Source organism: Trachurus trachurus (genome assembly GCF_905171665.1).
Source record: "Trachurus trachurus genome assembly, chromosome: 19".
Lineage (NCBI taxonomy): Eukaryota > Metazoa > Chordata > Actinopteri > Carangiformes > Carangidae > Trachurus > Trachurus trachurus.
In genome coordinates this window covers 3,443,917-3,464,570 of record NC_139913.1, presented here as the reverse complement: position 1 = coordinate 3,464,570, position 20,654 = coordinate 3,443,917, and the positions used below count along the sequence as shown (strand labels likewise).

General features: G+C 43.9%; 2 protein-coding genes across 2 annotated transcripts in view; one reads left to right on the top strand and one right to left on the bottom strand.

The window, feature by feature from the left end:
• Positions 1-20,654, top strand: part of LOC311003129 (uncharacterized protein) — a gene marked incomplete at its 3' end in the record, with an annotated part of 151,899 nt that overhangs the window by 16,951 nt on the left and 114,294 nt on the right. The gene's annotated exons all lie outside the window — the stretch shown is intronic.
• On the bottom strand, positions 1,207-19,546 carry LOC311003087 (scavenger receptor cysteine-rich type 1 protein M130-like; the record flags this gene model as incomplete). The annotated part of the gene is made up of 10 exons (XM_083994772.1): positions 1,207-1,227; positions 1,344-1,610; positions 2,264-2,381; positions 2,847-3,138; positions 6,334-6,612; positions 6,701-7,015; positions 11,213-11,497; positions 11,587-11,901; positions 16,262-16,294; positions 19,480-19,546. The coding sequence occupies 10 exons, from the start codon at positions 19,544-19,546 to the stop codon at positions 1,207-1,209; spliced, it is 1,992 nt and encodes a 663-aa protein (XP_083850898.1).

Sequence of the window (20,654 nt, the reverse complement as noted above, 5' to 3'; positions counted from 1 at the left end):
CCTTACGACATTCAACTATAAATTTTCCTACAAATTAGGTTCACTCAACTCTCACATAAAACATCAAAATCCTCCTTCCCTCAGCCTCTGGACAGGGCATCTGCAATGACGTTGTTCTTGCCAGCAATATAGGATAGGCAATATTGGAGATCGTATGGCTGTAGGATCAGGCTTCACCTGAGCACCTCATCCTCAACTGCTTTCTTCTTATGAGGGTGAAACCGGTATGGGTGTTTCTTGATGGGAGTCGCCCCCCCGACATCCACATCATGCACCGCTTTATCAGTCCTCCCCGGTACATCTCTGAACAAACTAGGAAAGGAGTCAACCACATGGAGAATCTGTCGCCGCTGGGACTCGGTTAAATGCGTTAACTGTTCTTCCAACACTGCACGAACCTCAGTATTGCACAGCCTGGCACTTACCACTTCTGGAGCGCTCACTGACAAATCTTCTCAGTTTCCAACCTCACCAGCATCAGTCTGAACTGGCATGGCACAGCACACTGTCGCTACAGGACTCTTGTAAGCCTTAAGTACATTCACATAACACAGCCGTGTCTTCGACCTTCTATCTGGGGTGCTCACAATATAGTTTAAGTCACCGACTCTCTTCAAAACCCTATATGGACCCATAAATCCTGGTCCCAGGGGTCCCTTTGGGCCAGAGTTCAAAATTAAAACGACATCCCCTAGGTCAAACTGTCTGACCACAGCTTTTCGATCGTATCTGACTTTCATGCGAACCTTGCTGGCAAACAGGTGCTTCCTAACTGCCTCAACAGCTGACTTCAACTTGGCCCTGAAAGACGACACATAGCTCAAAACATCTCCAGGCTGCTTTGGGTCAACCACCTGTTCTGTCAACAGATACTCATTTCCCCTCTTAGACTTTGGCAATGGCCCTACACAGTCAACCATTATGTGTGCAAATGGTTCCTCCTCCACAGGTAGAGGTTGTAGAGGAGCTACCGGTACTGCGACCCCTGGCTTTCCCACCATCTGACACGCATGGCAACACTGGCAGAATCTCTTCACATCCTTCCGAATACTAGGCCAAAAGAAATTACGACAAATCTTGTCCATGGTTTTCTTGGAACCCAGGTGCCCACCAAGCATGGACTCATGAGCTAGTCTCAACACCTCCTGTCTGTAACACTGGGGCAAAACCACCTGTTCCGGGGTGGCCCAGTGGGCATCTGCAGGTCTAGTAGGGGGTCTCCACTTCCTACAAAGCACACCATCTCGAAGAAAATAGCACTTGGGCACTTCTCTAGCTTCCTGCACTGTCACTGCTAATCTTAGTGCATGCTTTAACGAAGGGTCCTCCCGCTGCCTACGCACCAGTGACTCGCGGTTCAGAGGGACCTCCTCAGTTCCTACTCTCAGTACTTGCTCCTCACTCTCAGCCCCCTCACTAGTGCCTTCTCTGGGATCCATTCCTTGCTGCCCCTGATCTCCCCTAACATTGTTCACTCCGTCCCCCTTAACAGCTGCTACTGACAACGGTGAACTGTCATGCCACTGGCTGAGCAGGGAGTCGGACAGGTCACTCAACATAGGATCCGCGAGCTCTAGTGGCACATTAGTTTCCTCCACTCTCTTGTTAGCCTGCGCATGAGTAACCACACAGGCGGTGAAAACCTCAGGGAACTCTGATTCTAACTCCCTAGTCTCAGGAGGATCAACAGGACATTCAGACACTTCAGGCGAAACCTTAACTCCGGCCAGATCATTACCCCTCACTAACTCTATGGTCTTAAATGGGAGGTCTGGTGCCTCCGCCACCAGCACAAATCCACTCACCAACCCAGACCGTAAGTAGAGGCGATTGGTAGCCACTCATAACCACCTCCTACTCCTAGCACCGTAGTGAACTCTCCTGTGAAGCTAGAGCTGGGCAGGTCAACAACCCCCTTTCTGATTAGCGTTTGCTTAGCCCCAGTGTCTCTCAGGATAGTAATGGGCACAGACAATCCCTCACTTGAGTCAGACAGGGAACCCTCTGAAATAAATCCCTCATAACCTCATAACTCCTCCTCAGGCCTCTGCTCCACAGACACGACACCTACAGTCTTAGCTGCACCATACCTGTTAGCCAAACGAGGGCACTAAGTTTTCTTGTGACCCACCTTGTGACACCAAAAACAACGTAGCTCGCCAGAAGAGCTCTGTTGCCGGTTGGGGACCTGAGCTGGCCCTCTCAGCGGAGCCGAACGTGGGAAACTACTCCTTTCAGTCACAGAGGAACGCCAATTTCCTACCTCACTCTGTCTCGGAGGTCGCTCCTCTCTTCTGTCCTCAAATCCCTTCCTCCTACTGACCATGGCTGAGGCACCCCCATGAGCCACCTCACAGCCATCTGCTAGCTCAGCTGCACGCCTGGGCGTTGACACATCACGCTCATTCAAATAAACTTCAACCTCCTTAGAAACACTTAGCTTAAATTGCTTCAAGAGGAGCAGATCCCTAAGCTTCAAGTAGTCAAACGCCTGACATGCCTTGATCCAGCGATCAAAAACCACCTCCTGTCGCCGCCACAAATCCAATTAAGAATCACCTGGCTGTCTTCTGAGTTCTCTGAACTGCCTCCTATAAGTCTCTGGAATACTTCCATAGGCCTCCAAAACAGCTTTCCTGAGTGCATCATATTCCAACCCCACTCTAACGTCCAGAGCGGCCACAGCTCTTTGGGCCTTCCCTGTCAGAACACTCTGTACTAACAACGGCCACTTTTCCTCTGGCCACTGACACTCTGCAGCCACTTTCTCAAACATTTCAAAGAAAACATCAACAGCACTTTCTTCAAACACAGGCATGAATGGGCGAGCTCGGTTTAAATCAAACCTCAGTTCAGGTTGCCGACCTCCCACTGAGGTTTTCTCCACCTCTAACCTCGCCATCTTCTCTCTATGGGCCCTTTCCTTCTCCTTGTCCTGGAATTCTCGCAGTAGCATCTCCTTCTTCTCAGCCATTTCCCTCTCTCTCTGTTCTCTCTCTCTCTGTTCTCTCCAGATCTCCTCCAGCCCCAACTCCGCTATCAACCGAGCTGCAATTTGCGGCTTTTTCATGCCATCCTCCAATGAAACATCCTCCTCCTCGGCTAATGCTATCAGCTGCTCTTTCTTAGCTTTCTGAACTGTTCTCGGGTCAGGTCCACACCTGCCAACACGCCATCAACCATATCCGTCGGCATTACAACGGGTCTGAGAGGAAAAAAAACACACCAAAAAAATATACGGCTACAGATGAGCTACGCTAGGCCAGACAAAAAAAACTGACACACGGGTGAACGCACCCCCCTATGCTGTCACTTCAACCCAGTTCACTGTCCTGAACTTAGCAAAGCACCCCTGCCACTGTTAAAGCTATTGCTAACACTACTGACTCTGTTAGTAAAAAGGTCCAGACTCGCTCGGCTGGTCCGAGCCCAAGTGTACACCCCTCTGTTTCTATCTAACCTGGCTGTATACACTCTTTGATGAACCGCACAAAACGACTCGGTCGCCTTTTCCCGTCACCTGCATGTGTGATATGCATGTGCATTTCTTCACAAATCTTGCCTCATGAACCTTTAAGCATTTTTAATATAGAAATGTTGGCCTTCTGAAAACGGTGCTCTGGTTTTTAGGTGCTCTACAATCTCATAGTTTCAAAGAAAACGGATAGATTTTTACTTAACGAAATGAAACGAAAACAGTGTAGGCCAGGCCTATATTATATTGTTGCAACTTTAGAAAAAATAATGCAGGGGGAAAAAGGCTTACAAACATGGACCAAAACGGCTCAGTAATACGCACAAAAATCCAAAAGAAACGAAAATGAACTAAAAAAAAAACTAAACATCATGAAGTGGTCTCAATCTGTGTTTTACGCATGCCTCTGTGCGTCTGGCACATGTGTCTTGGAGTTCTGAATGGAGGCTGTATGTTCAGCTCCCCTTACATGTGAAATGTATTACATGAAACGATGAAATTTCTTCACTTAGACTATGAACTGAAAAGTGTGAGGAGAGCTACTGTAGGAACCGGTTTTTCTGTTCAAAGCAAACAGCTGTGTGAAGTAGCCTATGGGGGCAGGATTTTTGTCTGACAATGTACTTGAGTGAAGTATCCACAAACACACCCATTGGTCAGAGATAAAGAGGATGCTAATGTGTCGCTAATGTGTTACATTGTGTCCAGCTGTCGTCACAGCAATTATTACAAGCACACCTATTGGTCATTGCTAATATGTCTATTAAACTCATTACTTTCAATAGAGCCGAGAAGGTGGAACATAGTAAAATATTTTTCATTCTAGTTTTAGAGGTTGCATTTAAAAAATATATAAAAAAATAAAGTTATTACTTTACATCACGTTCATAAGATGTGTAGTGCGTATCTGAGCCGTTTTGGTCCATGTTTGTAAGCCTTTTTTTTCCCCCTGGATTATATTTTCTAAAGTTACAACAATATATTAATATAATATTGTTTTCGTTTCATTTCGTTAAGTAAAAATCAATCAATCCATTTTCTTTGAGGCTGAGATTGCAGAGCACCAGTTCATAGCGATTTTCACAACACTGTCACTCCGGATCAGCGGTACCACGACGCTGATTATCAACTCGGTAACTCAACCCTGGTTTGTGTTATTGTGAATCTGTGAATGCGCACGTATAAAGGGCGGATTCAAGGCAGCAGACAAATCACAAACAGAGCACCGACGCGTCAGAGAGAAGCGAGTTCAGCGCAGCGCACACCTCATTTCTCCTGTGAGGAAGAAGAGAAAAAAAAGAAGCCCGTGGTCTGATCTGACCCAGTTATTGAATGTTTACATTTATTTAGAAGAAGTTTAATTGGTGCTGATTAAACTTGTAAATGAATGCTGCTCTGGATCGATCAGAACTATTTTTAAACAGTGGCCAAACAACAGAACCATTTTATTATATTAGACTATATATTTTCCATTTTTGCTGAGCATAAGGTTTGTTGTAAATTAAATAAAAGCCTGTCCCATACAGACGCATACGGGTCCGCTCGGCACACACACACACACTGTCAAAACATGGATGAATGAAACCTATCAACTTTGTATCGGCCGCGTCTTGTAGCCTATTTCTATCGAGGAAAAGTTATTTCAGGATATCCTATGTTGTATCGCCCAGCCCGAAAGTGACACAGGCTATTGCCCGTTCATTCACGAGAAATCATCCAGCAACACTCAATCAAACAAGGTGGGGAGTGAGAAATCTGCGGCACTACTGTACAGTAGTTGGCTCATTTTAAAAACACAGACGGGTGTGTTTGGAGCTGACGAGACTGAGGATCGATAAAAGAGAGTGAGACGTATACTGTAGCTGCCGTCGTCACATTTTTCTCATTGAAAAACTATACTGTATTATTATTATATTGCATTCCCCCTTCGTGTTCAGTGCTCCGTGCTGCTGTCTTATGGAGGCGTCCTGCTGCTCACAGATGCCACCTGGCGGTTGTTTGGGCACATTGCAGCTTCTGGTGAAAACACAATTACTCCGCCACAAATTATCCGCGTGACTCTCGCGTGAAATCGTCCAAATGAAACTAGTACCCACTGTATATATATTAAAACTTAGTAAAGTGACGGTATAGCGAGACAACATACAGGGAAAAAAGCAGGAAGTAGACCTCTCCGCTGTGACACCAGCCACAACAGAGCAGCAGCGGGGCCGACTGGAGCATATAAGATAAGATAAGATAAGATAAGATTACACTTTATTGTCAGATCAGATTGAAGAAATTTGTCTTGCGTCCCATGACGTCCAAAGTTTCACACAAATAATAACAAAATACCAAAAGCATACATTTACAGAAAGCATAAATGTTACCCTCAAACGTCACATTTAAAGAAAAACACTAACTACCTCCTAATTCCATTCACAACATAAATCCAACATTACAATGTGTCTTTGGTGCAACACCCAGTGCTCAGTCTGTACATGAACCCTAGGGTCTACTTAGAGTCCATGGGCTGGAGCATATACCTCGGCATGACAATGTAGGGGAGTCCGGCACGCCATGACGTCAATGCGACCTCATGTAAAAAAAAAAAGTCAGTGCAACCGAGTGTAACACGGTGTGCAGAGAAATCCCAATCATCAAGCAGGGTTTACCTCCAACTGCATAAACCTCATGATATGGCACTTCCACGGCCTCTAGAACCATTATCCAACATTTTAAACATATATAAAAGTCTCAAAAGCTGGAAAAGCATAATAGGTCCCCTGATTTATGATAATGTTGTTCTACATCTTCAGTTGAGTGGAGACGACTGACTGTCACTGTAGTTGAACGGAAATACTCACTGATGGACTTACCTGAACAGATGACCTCCATGATGGAGGAAGAGGATGATGATGATAAACACTCCTTCAGGGTAACTCCAGACTGAACACAGCCAGTGTTGATCCACCACACAGACCTCTCTGAGGACTCATCTCTTCGTGTTGTTGAAACAGCAGAGCCACAGTCCAGATCTCTACAGGCTACAGATGCTGCCAGGTTCCAGTTGTAGCCGTACACTGGTCTCCACTCTCCTTGTTTCAGCTGCAGTTCACCTGCACAGCGACTGGCTCCTCCCACCAACCTGACAGGCTCTGAACACAGAGAAGAGAGTGAAGAGTAAAAAAGTGAGTTTGATTAAAACAGAAATGAAGCAAATCCAAACTGTAGCTCCACTTGTACCTGAGCAGGTGAGTCCAACAGCTTTGCCAGGTGAGCAGCTGGTTCTAGTTGAGCCTGAGCTTCTACAGTCCAGGAGAGCTGACTCATGGCCTCCACACTGGAACTTTTTGGTCCACATTGCAGCCTCCACTGCTCCATAGAGCGCCCCCTGGAGGACTGAAGGAGCCCCACAGCCAAGCTCCCTACAGACCACCTCTGCATCCTGCTGGTCAAAGTCATCTTCACACACTGAGGACCACCACTGGTTAGACTGGTTGGACTTGACCTCCAGTCTACCTGAACACACACTGGTCCCATTCACCAGCCTGACAGAGTCTGCAGAGAGAAATAAACCATTTGCCATCTCTCACTCAAATAACGTTCAATAACTAACAAAGCTGATGATGAAAACCCATAATGTTTCAGTTTTGCCAATAATAATTCATGATCCAGAATATCAAACGCTGCAGAAAAATCCAGGAAGACAGCTCCTATCATTTTCTTTTGCGTGATTTCATTACACCAGTCATCTAACATTTGTGTCATAGCTGTTGTTGTGGAGTATTTTTTCCCTGTAAGCATGCTGGAAATCTGTAAATAAGCTATTATTAGAAAAATATGACAGAGTTTGCCCATACACAATTTTTTCCATGATTTTACTCAAAATTGGCTATAAACTGATAGGTTGACTATTTGACTCAGAAAACTGCAACTTTTTGTTTTTGGGAATTGGTATTATTTTTTGCAATTTTCCATCCTTGTAGCCATATATTTTTAGTCAGACAATACCAACAATAGGTTTCAATAAACTTCCATCAAGAAAACCAACCCCAGGTGACTTATTCTTGCAATTCATTAATAATAACTCAACTTTTTAAACTGTAACAGTCTTGAAATCAAAATTACATTCTTTACCTTCCATAATTTGGTCTCTTAGTCTATATGCGAGGTCAGTATCATTATGCTGTACAGTACTTATCGATTTTATTCATGAAATAATTATTAAAATGATTAGCAGTATCCTTGGGTTTGGTTAAGAGCTATGCTCCAGTTTCTACGTACGATGGTGAAAACTTGCTGTGGGGCCCTTGACTGAAACATTTAGTGTACTCCATAATCTTTTACTATCGTGCTTCATTTCCTGAACTATACTACCATAATATAATCCCCCCCCCCCCCTATTTAACTTTGTAAGAAAATTTCTTAATTTACAATAAATTTGCCAGTCTGATTTAATCTGTTTTGGGTTAGGGTTGATCTCTTTCAATCTATCTATCTATAAAGCCCTCATTGGCAAACTTCCCATCTACATCTCTTCATTACTTGTTCAGTCCACAATCACTTATAACACCCGCTCTAGCAACTGGTTGCAATTGTATATTCCTAAAATTCGGACTGAGCTAGGGAGGTCTGCCTTCTCAGCTTATGCCCCACACATCTGGAATCATCTACAACTAACTCTTAAATTAAACTCATTTGTCCCATTCAATCACTTCAAATTATTAATTAATAATTCCCTGTCTTCCATTTGTAATTGTTTCCTCTGATATCTACTGTCCTTTACTGTATTTTATTGTGTATATCTGTTCTGTTTTGTTTGTTTTGCTCTGTACTCTCGTCTGCACTGTAAATGAGGCTTGCCTCAGTGTACTAACGAGTTTAAATAAAGGTAACTAAACTAAACTAAACTAAACTAATCATATGTTCTTTTGTTTCTCTGTCCAACCATGGTGAGTTAAGAGTCCTCACTGTGGCTTTTCTCACAGGTGCATGTTGATCTGACTATGACACCTGTCAATGTGTCATCAAAAACTTTAAAGGCAGCTTCGGGATCTTCAAGCAACAGAATATTTAATATCTTAGTATAATTGAAACATCTCTTTCTTGAACGGCCAGCTCTAGGAAGAGTCCTGGTTAACCCAAACATCTTTCATGTAAGAACGATGGAGGCCACTGTGCTCTTTAAGTGCAGCAGAATTTCTTGTAGCCTTGCCCAGATCTGTGCTTTACATTTCAGTCTCTGAGCTCTTGGGGCAGTTCCTTTGACCTCATGGATCTCATTTTGCTCTAAAATACAAATGAGCTGTCAGGTCTTATTGAGACAGCTGTGTGCCTTTCCAAATCATGTCCAAACTATTTAATTCAACAAAGCTGGACTCAAATGAAAGCGTAGAACCATCTCAGAGATGAATAAAAGAAATTGAGGGCACCTGAATGACCTACATGAGTGTCACAGCAAAGGGTCTCAAACCCTATGTCCGGGTAATATTTCAGTTTATGCCTTTTAATAAATTTGGGAAAGTTTTCTAAAAATCGGCCATCCGCTCCTCAAACACATCGGGATTTTCAAGCTGCTATCAGCCGCTCCATGAGGGGGGGTAAATACGCTATACTTTATATCTCTCAATCCAAATGCGTTTTTCTGCACTTTATTTTGATGATACAAGTCTGATCTTCACAGAGGAGTAGGACAAGACATTCAGCATGACGTTGCGATTAAAAAATGCCTAAGACGAATTATCTCGTCTTTGGCAATCTACACTTGGTTTCCCTAAGACAAGATAACTCATCTTTGGCAGTTAAAGAGTTAACCAGATTTTGCCTTTAGTTGACTAATCTTTGAATCATGCAATTTTTTTCCTCATTGATTCATGATCTCATTTGCGTCTTGTTCTGCTCTGGAGTAAATACCTCCAGTAAAACACCCAAATAAACCAATTTAATTCTTCAGTTGGCAGAAGAAAATAATAACAGGACATTCTCCATCTATTCAGGCTTAGTTGAACAACATGTATCACTGTCTCTCTTTTGGCGATGGTGTAGTGATGAGTATGAGTTTGTGCTGTGAATTAATGAGTGTGTGTGGTGAATGAAAACTTGTACATCCCATCGTTGTGTGGGCATGATGTGGGAAGAAGATGTGGGAGGAAGAAGACACTGCAGTTCAACCCACTCACTGGCCCTCATTTATCAAACTTGCTCAGGATCTGGTGTAGATTCTGGTGTAAATATCAGTGTCACGTGTGATTTACTAAAAGTGTGTACACTGCTGATTTCGGCGTAGAACCGGCGTGGTGGTGATAAATCCGGCGGCTGAAAACGAGTGTAATTTAAATGTCACGACCCGATATATTCCTGCTTTAGAGGCGTCGCCCTGCCACTTTTACGACATGGAGACACGGAAGACAGCCAAGAAGAGGGACATTACTGACATTACCGCGTTGAACAGGGAGAGGGCGGCAACATCAAATATCTGGACATTGATAGATTGATAGTTTTTGTGATTGATAAGCCTCATCCCGGTGGATGGAGGCTGCAGACACATGTGTCACCGACCACGTCAGGAAACCCAGCGATCTCATGAAATGCTCCTGCAGTTTACTTAACACAAGTGATTGAGGAGAAATCATATAGGCATATTATTATAACCATCAGCACCGCTGGCATGGTTCGGCTGATGGAGGGATGTGAAACACCGGTCCGAGATCGCCCGGACACCCCCCAGTGTGCGGCAGAGAGAGAGACTGAGGAGCCGTCCGGTCATGCTCTGGTGCAGGAGATGTTGGAAGTTTGTGTGTGTGATCTAACAATGACAGGTCTGTCTGTCATTGACTGTTTCTGTTTACACAGCTGATTAACGAGCATCTGTCACGTTGTGGTTTTTAATTCATCTCAGTTGCTCAAAATAAAAGTCGAGTTAAATTTTCAACACAGAGTTGGTTTTATCGTTTCTTTTTTTTTTGGCTACTTTTTATCTTTTTTATCAATATAAACAACAACAACATGTGGTCCACATCGCTGCGTTATTAGACTATGGTTTAATAATCATTCTGACACAGCAGCACTCGTTCCTGCATGTTCTACGCTGGTTCCAAATGTGCGTACACCTGGTCAGAGCTGGCGTGAGATTTGTGTGTACCGTACGCTCACGCTCAGATTGATAAATGCCGATCCTTGCGGTGAATTTGGTGTACACCCATTTTTTTGGTGTACGCAAGTTTGATAAATGAGGGCCACTGTGAGTGTTGTTTTACCAGCGTCACTGTGGTGAACAGTGGGAGCACTCACAGAGGTGTGAAGACTTCTTCCAGGACAAGAAAAATATGTAGTACACGAGCATGTATTCCTTGTTCTCTTGTGTGTGCCGGTGTTCTGTGTTTTGTTTTGTTTTTAGTGTGTCTTATAAGCCCATGAGGGCTGGGCACCTATGGTGCATGACACCAAGTTTAAATTAAAAAAACTACAACTACAACAACAACTCCAGGACATAGTGCTCACCTCATCAGTGAGCTTACATGTATTCTGATCCTCCCCTGCTCAGGGGTTAGCTTTACCTGTACCTGCAAGGAGCCAGTGATTGGGTGGGGGGTTCTCCAATACAGATGATGATGTAACATGTTGAGATATTAAATGTCTTGTTTTCAGACCTTCACTCACTCAAAAAGAACATGTTACTGAACATTGCTGACACCACAACAAATGAAGGAAGACACTAAACCTGACTGTCACTGATGATGTCACTGATGGACATACCTGAACAGGTGATCTCTATGGTGGAGGAAGAGGATGATGATGATAATGAACACTCCCTCAGGGTAGATCCAGACTGAACACAGTCAGTGTTGATCTCCCACACAGACCTCTCTGAGGACTCCTTTCTTTCTCTTATTGAAACAGCAGAGCCACAGTCCAGATCTCTACAGGCTACAGATGATGCCTTCAGGTTCCAGTTGTAGCTGCTCACTGGTCTCCACTCTCCTAGTTTCAGCTGCAGGTCACCTGCACAGCGACTGGCTCCTCCCACCAACCTGACAGACTCTGAACACAGAGAAGAGAGTGAAGAGTAAAATAAGTGAGTTTGATTAAAACAGAAATTAAGCAAATCCAAACTGTAGCTCCACTTGTACCTGAGCAGGTGAGTCCAACAGCTTTGCCAGGTGAGCAGCTGGTTCTAGTTGAGCCTGAGCTTCTACAGTCCAGGAGAGCTGACTCATGGCCTCCACACTGGAACTCTTTGGTCCACATTGGAGCCTCCACTGCTCCATAGAGCGCCCCCTGGAGGACTGAAGGAGCCCCACAGCCAAGCTCCCTACAGACCACCTCTGCATCCTGCTGGTCAAAGTCATCTTCACACACTGAGGACCACCACTGGTTAGACTGGTTGGACTTGACCTCCAGTCTGCCTGAACACACACTGGTCCCATTCACCAGCCTGACAGAGTCTGCAGAGAGAGACATTACATTTAACGTTTGATCCTGACCTTTATTTTATTAGTTCCTTCTCTGTCCTCTCTGCATTTATATACACTAGCACCCCTTTCGCACTGGCCAAAAAACCTGTTTAAACCCGCTAACAACCGGCTTTTGGTGGCAGTGGGAAAGGCGCGTCAACCCGCATTAAACGACTCAGCAAGCGACACGGGTTAAAATCGCCTTCAATCGGCTCAACTCTGTTCAGCTTGCAGTGGGAACGCCAGACCTGGGTCAACCCGCTAATTAACGTGATGACGTTGATCGTTACGTGACACCACGTCATTGCACCAGTCGCGTCTCATATCACGTACCAAAACAAAGCTCTGCTCGCATTTGAGACTGGGATTTGATCAAAAGATCAAAGAACACTGACCAAAAAAAATTGAAAAAAAGAAAGAAGCGACAGCCTGTTTAACTGACGTGTTGTTGGCCGCATGACGGACGTCTGCAGCAGACTCGCTGTCCTCCGCGGTCCTGGTGCTCCGCAGGTCAGCCAGATGCCTCGTCTGCCTCGGCCGACAGACCTCACACTCCGCGGCGGGAGACTCTGGCATGACACGGTGTTTCTTGCACCGCGGATGAATGCGGGCAACTGGTTTATGCTCTGTCTGATCCCCCAGTGGGGGGCCAGACCCGGCTCATTTTGGTCAATGGGCAAGGGGCCAAATGTTGACTGTTAGCGGGTCGACCCACATTTAAAAAACCTGCGTCGACCCGCTAATTTTAGTGGGAAAGCGGCTTAGGACTCTTGAGGTGTCTGGCCAAACTGAACGGACGGCTAGCTCTAGGAAGAGTCCTGGTTAACCAAAACATCTTTCACGGAGGAATGATGGAGGCCACTGTGCTCTTAGAAACAATAAGTGCAGCAGAATTTCTCGTAGCGTTGCCCAGATCTGTGCTTTGCTACAGTTCAGTCTCTGAGCTCTTGGGGCAGTTCCTTTGACCTCATGGATCTCATTTTGTTCTAAAATACAAATGAGCTGTCAGGTCTTATTGAGACAGCTGTGTGCCAAAATTCTGTGTTTGTGCTGTCATGAAGGGTGGTGAGTATAGATTGATGAGGAACATTTTCTTCGATTTTAACATAAAGCTGCAACATAACAAATGTTTAAAATTTGGAGGGGGTCTGAATATTTTCTGTACCCACTATATATTTCACACATACAATCTACTATGTGCTGCCCTAGAAATCTAGCTGCACCCTAGCGGCAGCAAATATATTTGCTCCGTAGGTGGGTCTAGAAACGAGCCATAGGAACTTTCTGAGTCTCGAACACCGATTGTGTTGACCAATCACAGCGCTCTATCTGTTTAGAGAGTCGTTGGGCGGGCTTAACGCGATGACGACATACATTTTAATTGGCTTGTCAGGCTAACGTCATCCTGCTCTTTGCTCTGATTAGTTGTAGCGCTACCCTATTGGTGCAGAGGCAGTTTGAAAGACAGCCTTCATCCCGCCCCCTGGATTGAGCCGAGTTCTACCGCTCGTTGCCAGACTAGACATGTTAATGATATAGTCTGGCTTGGCAGGCTAACTAGTGCTTGACTTTGTCCTTGAATTTTCATAGTCAAATCTGATCAACCAGATTTTGCCTTTAGTTGACTAATCATTGAATCATGTTATTTTTTTCCACATTGATTCATTCATGATCTCATTTGCGTCTTGTTCTGCTTCGGAGTAAATACCTCCAGTAAAAGTCCCAAATAAACCAATTTTCTTCTTCAGTTGGCGTAAGAAAATAATAACAGGACATTCTCCATCTATTCAGGCTTGGTTGAACGACATGTATCACAGTCTCTCTTTTAGCGACGGTGTAGCGATGAGTATATGAGTTTGTGCTGTGAATTAAAGCAGAAGTAAGCGATCCGGTCGTTTTGGCTAACTTTCTGTCAGCCGATGGAGTTAGCAGTCCCTGCCCTCATCCCTACGTCACCACATTCACGCGCATCCCTTGGCTGCACACACAGAGAGGACCGCCCCTTTATGCCGTTCTCTCTCCTCATTGGATAAAGGTTGTAGGATACAAGGAAAGTTTTCTCCTCGGCTTACAGCAGAGCAGAGTGACTGACAGACCCGTGTTTCGGACCAAACACTCTATATAAGTGATTGCTGTCGGAAGATAGAACTATTTAAGACTTGTATTAACACAAATATTCCGCTTACTTCTGCTTTAATGAGTGTGTGTGGTGAATGAAAACTTGTAAGTCCCATCGTTGTGTGACCATGATGTGTGTATCAGTGGTGATATAACTGGTTCAGGGGTCGAGTGTCAGAGCAGAGCACCATGGACTCTATATATATATACATATATATGTATATATAGAGTCCATGGTATGTATATATATATATATATATATATATATATATATATATATATATATATATATATATATATACACAAAAAGAACATGTTACTGAACATTTCTGCCACCATAACAAAGGAAGGAAGACACTGAACCTGACTGTCACTGATGATGTCACTGATGGACTTACCTGAACAGGTGATCTCTATGGTGGAGGAAGAGGATGATGATGATGATAAACACTCCCTCAGGGTAGATCCAGACTGAACACAGTCAGTCTCGATCCTCCACACAGACCTCGAGGACTCATATCTTCTTCTTCTTGTTGAAACAGAAGAGCCACAGTCCAGCTCTCTACAGACTACAGATGCTGCCTTCAGGTTCCAGTTGAAGCCGTCCACTGGTCTCCACTCTCCTCGTTTCACCTGTAAATCACCTGCACAGCGACTGGCTCCTCCCACCAATCTGACAGACTCTGAACACAGAGAAGAGAGTGAAGAGTAAAAGAAGTGAGTTTGAACCTCTTACCACTCCTATAAATTCTGTAATATTCGCCTGTCCAAAGCATACCCAAAGTAAATTGAATGCTGTTCTTGAACTGTTTGGAGAATATGGATGGGCTTGGTCTCTTTGGAAGGTAACACTCTGAAGTTTTTCCCCAAACTGAAATAATCACTATAAGTGCTACTATCATTGAGTAATCTAAGTTGGAACACACTGAATTAGAATGTTTTTATTCTCGCCTGAATTTTTTTTTTTGCAATCAGATGCCTGCAGATGAGTGTAGCTGGGAATTTTAGCTGGAAAACAAAATGGGACCACAGCATGAAGCCTTACCTGGCCCCAGTTCAAATTTGATAACAATCCTGCAGAAAATGAGTATTTTACACATGTTTTTCTAAGTGTATGTCTAGGCGTTTTCCTAAAGTTGCCATTAGGGAACAATTCATGCGCCAAAGTGCAGCATTTGCATTGTTACGCATGAAGATGGCAGTGCTGCCTTTTCCCAGGGACCGTGAAAGCAGCACATCGTTTTTTTCGGAATTTCATTGGCTATTCAATGCATCAGTTGCCATCGGGATCGGTTCCTATTGGCTGAAGTCATTCAACGCTGCTGGAGGGCATGTTCTTCATGAGACACAGCCACTCATTCGCTATTGCAGGCGGCAGCCTGGGAAAGGGAGCTTGTGATTGGTCGAGTGAGCTGTCAATCGAAAGGTCAGAGTGTGGCGGCCATTTTGTGAAGCGAAATAAACATTGGCTGCGTTCCAAAAGCGTGTTGAGTCGCCCTCGCTCACTTGCCCTCAGCACTTGCCCTCGGGGGAATCCCCGCCGCCATCATAAGGACTGTTCCATTTCTCCAAACAAATGATAGGGGGGGTTGGCCGGTTTACGGTGAAAATTCAATACTCTATAATATCAATATATACTGCTCTTTCTCTCTGTCTGTCACTGATGATGACAGACAGAGGCCGGTGGGCGGGCCGTTGGAACGGTAAGAGGTGAAGCAAATCCAAACTGTAGCTGCACTTGTACATGAGCAGGTGAAGATTATTTACTTTGGCTCCATCTTGTGGTCGCATGAAGAATGACACTGATATAAAACGAGAGAGAATAAAATCTTGATGTACTGATGGCGCAAACCCTTCGATCTGCTGGAGATGTTAATGAAGTAAATGGGGCTTCATTAGTGGTTGTTTCTCTTCCATGAGCAGCAAACAGACCAGACCCAGATGATCTGGAGGCTCAGCAAGTCAGTAATGTGTCTCTCAAATTCACTCAGGACCTTCAGTAACCCTTGTAAACTATCCTCATTGAAACAGATCTACTTTTTTACTTTTTCACTCTATGAACTCATTGTAAATGTAAATGAGATGATCTGTGACCAGGCAGGTGAAGGACCATCAGCTGATGATCAGTGGGAACAGTGAAATCATGTAGTCATGCTCATTTCAGTGTTGAGACATAGACACCACACTCATCCATCCACCAGCACCTTCATGTGTCCTCATCCTCTCTGTTTACCTGTGGAGTTGTGGCTTCCTTCAGCCCAGAGTCCTGAGGAGAAAACCAGAAAGGAAACATCAGTGAGATCTGTGAAGACAGCGACGTCACTAAGAAGCAGAAACAGTCGCACCATCATACAGGTCAGGAAGAATGAAATGAATCCCCAACACATCCATCACAGCAGCATCGAGGCATCGTTGTGTCACTAAAGGAGAATCTGGTCGTCTCAACCCAAATATGAAGTAAAACTTGATCAAATCAAAAGTAAATGAGAAAGTTCCTTAGTTTACGCTCATGTCCAGTTTACTCTCCACTCTGTTTCCTCATCCAAACAGGAGCTTGAAGGTTTCACATGTAACATGTTAAAACATTATAAATGTTCTGTTTGTAGAACATGATCAGTTTGTACGTCTTAATAACATGAAGATATAATGTTGTGATAGTAAAGTGAAATGTTGTACCTCAGTGGTTCTGAACCTGTCTCATGTCTATGGAGGTTTTATTGTTACTTTATTATTTGCAATTGCCTCCTCTGTGTGCATAATCAGATTTGTAAATGTGTAAAAAAAAAAGAAAGAAAAAAAAAATCTATTTGTGTTCAGATTTGCAAGTGAAGACAAATCTGCAGATGCGTGCAAAGATCTCTGAATGCATCAACAGATTTGTAAGTGCATAAATCTGTAACTGTGCATGTAAATCTCTAAAGATGTAAATAGATCTATACAAATCTGTAAGTGTCTGTCATCAGTTACAACTCAGGCGGGAGCTCTCGATTGGTTGTCTGAATTTTGCTGTGGCAGATCCACAAATGTGTGCTGTGATATGTAAAAAACATTTGTCTGTAACCATGGTGCGTCACATAAATCTCAACCCAAATATGAAGTAAAACTTGATTGAATCAAACGTAAATGAGCCATGTTCCTCAGTTTACTCTCATGTCCAGTTTACTCTCCACTCTGTTTCCTCATCCAAACAGCAGCTTGAAGATTTCACATGTAACATGTTAAAACACTAAATGTTCTGTTTGTAGAACATGATCAGTTTGTACGTCTTAATAATGTTGTGATAGTAAAGTGAAATAAAGAGGTGAAGACTCTCTACTCTGTTGTACCTCAGTGTTTTTTCCTCTGTGGTTCTGAACCTGTCTCATGTCTATGGAGGTTTTTTTGTTACTTTATTGTTTGCAATTGCCTCATCTGTGTGCGCGTAATCAGATTTGTAAATGTGTAAAAAAAAAAAAGAAAGGCTATTTGTATTCAAATTTGCAAATTTGCAAATCTGCAAATGCATGCAAAGATCTCTGAATGCATCAACAGACCTGTAAGTGCATAAATCTGTAACTGTGCATGTAAATCTCTAAAGATATAAATAGATCTATATGTAGATCTATACGTAGATAATTGCCCAGACATTCAGCTCACCAGGGACGTGCACATGACTATAGAGGGGCAGGGGTCAACATCATAAAAGGGCAGTATGTGCGTAATTCTTTTCAGGCCTTCATATCAAAATAAATAAATTAAATTACATTACATTTACTATTTAGTCGGTAGAGAAAGCCTGCACTAGCCTCGTAAACCAGCCTCTCGCGGAAGTGCATTTCATTTCATTCCGAGGGAGAGTCTGGCCTCATCCCCATTCTAAGCGTTTGGACTGAAACCCTCCGAAGGCCGAGCCAATCAGCGTCGCCCGCTGTGATTGACACAGCACGTTGGCCAATCAGGGACCGACTGGTGCAACGCCCCGTCACTACACCAACTTGCTGATTGGCTGAATGGGGTTGTCTGTCAACGCTACTACCAAAGATATTAAATCGTCTTTGCTACTACTCCCGCCCAGCTCCCGCCCACCCCAAACGCTTAGAGGGGGGATGAGGCCAGACTCTCCCGAGAAATGAAATGAAATGCATTTCCGTGAGAGGCTGGTTTACGAGGCTAAGCCTGCACGCCTTCAGGACTGCAGTCAACCTGCTGGACCAACTTCCCGACTTCCTGAAGTCAACTTCCAGAGTCATGACTTCTGAACTGGTAGGCTAAGGCCAATATGGTATTGGGTGCACATTAACATGGCTTGCAGAAAAGAAAATCATGTGAGTGCAAGTGCAAAATAGAAGTAGAGCAGGCTACACATCTGAAATGTGACAAAACCAAGAAATGACTTCTGTGACTGCTGCTGTGCATGTTTCAGAACAGCAGCAATGTTTACAACAGCAACGTCACAATAAACTCAACATCTGGAAACAAATTCAAATAGTCAGTGAAATCAAGCTGAGTGAGTGATTCCTCCTGTTGCTGCTGTTGTTCACTGGGGGGGGCTTAACTCTTAACAAGCAGTGAGCTAAACAAACACAAATGGGCCCTTTTCTGAAATATCATATTTAAGCTCATTGTATAAGTGGAAGACAACTTGTCAGCCCCCATAAGGAAGTGAAGGTGGATTTATAACTCACTTCACTGTCACGTTTCTCATATGTTATCAATGAGGCAGCAGCTTGTACCTCTCTCTCTCTCTCTCTCTCTGGTCATGTGTGTGAGGGAGCGCGCACCGCGGGGCAGCCCCGTCCTCAGAGACAGAGCGGAGCAGCAGCAGACAGAGAGGCTGCGTTGGGCTCAACACACACACATTCATACCGTGTATATTACAAGGAAATTGTGGCATTTTTTTTACACCGCCGTTGTTGTTTTTCTACATCCCTATGCACAACAGGAGTTTATTTGTTAAAAAACAAAAAAACAAACACACGCACACACACACACACACACACACACACACATAAAAAGGGCACTTTTTAATACGAGGCAAAAAGGGCAGGGGCTCAAGCCCCCCTTGGCCTTGGGCCCTACTGTGTGTGTGCACGTGCCTGCAGCTCACTGTTTGATGCTCTGTGCATTAGCACCGACCCTAACCCTAACAAAGCTCAGCAATAATATTTCTGACAACTAAGTTACTGCTCAAGACAGCGACAATCAAGATCTCCCGCCTGAGTTGTAACTGATATCTATCTACGTATTTATTGATCTCTTTACACATTTACAGTATGTAGGCTACATCTGTGTATGTATTCACTGATCTTTGCATGCATTTTTCAGATTTTTCTTCACTTGCATATCTGGAAAGATATAAGGATTTTTCTTTTTCTTACACATTTACAAAATTCATTACGCACACAGATTGAGATACACATTTGCAAATAATAAAGTAACAATAATACATCCACACATGTCCCTCAGTCCTACCTGAGCTCCACAGCAGCAGCAGCATCAGCAGCAGGTGATCCATGTCCATGTAGACGTCCGTCCTCATCTCTGACTGCCGGACTCGTCCTCTGCTCATCTATTAACCTCAGGTTTAATCTCCTCATTATCTCATGTCAGTACATCTTATTTAACATGGCATGACTTGTTATTTCCTGAATGACAATATCATAGAAACACATCTGCTGCTTTCTCAACTTAAGTCACGCATATTTTTTATCTGCTGCATCTTTTCACAGCCCAGGCTCAGTGAGCAAGGCAAAGAGGGACAGGACACAAGTTTTAAAGTAAATTAACCTAAATTTATTTACAACTAAGATTAAAACAACATAGTAAATTAGTCTGTGATCTGTTGAGTCAGTAGTGGATGCAGTCTGGTCAGAGAAGGCAGCAAGTGGTCAGAGAGAGTGTGACTGATTGAGAATGAGCAGCCATACGTATACAGGAGTGGACAAAATTGTTGGTAGCCTTATGTTAAAGAAGGAAAAACCTACAATTGTCACTGAAATAATAACAAAGACAAACACTGGAGTCACATCAGCTCGTCTTACAGATACAAAAATGAAGAGGGCAAGGAGGAGGTGAAACGATATGGAACTTATATTGTTACCCCCCCCAAAAAAGGGCTCAACAACGCCACCCTGGGAATTTCACCAAGGCAACAATTACTTATTCATACACACAGGTTTGTTTACCCAAAAGGGCATCAGACGTGGTTCCAGGTTTTAAAACACACAATCTTCCAAAAAACACTAATTAAACTCAAAAAGGAACAAACTTAAACACGTGGCAGACACACACTCTCAGTGATATAACCCACTCGTAGGGCGGGAGGATGCCACCTCCGGCCTCCAGCAACTGAGATCAGATCCCTGTGGTGTCGGTCACTCTGACCAATCTGATAACAGCTGCTGCTGAAAGAACTCCTCACGCAAGTGGTTTTAAAAAAAAAGTTTTCATCAGTTGCACTTGATGTCGCAATGTTGCAGCTCCTGAAATGATACGATCAGGGTCAGCTCTGTATTTCTTTACAACCCACCCACCCACCCACCCACCTACCTACATGATGTCCTGCACCCACTGCAGTTAGGACTCATGACAGGACCTTTGCATCATACGTGTAGAAACCAACACTGATCAACACAGTTGGACCAATG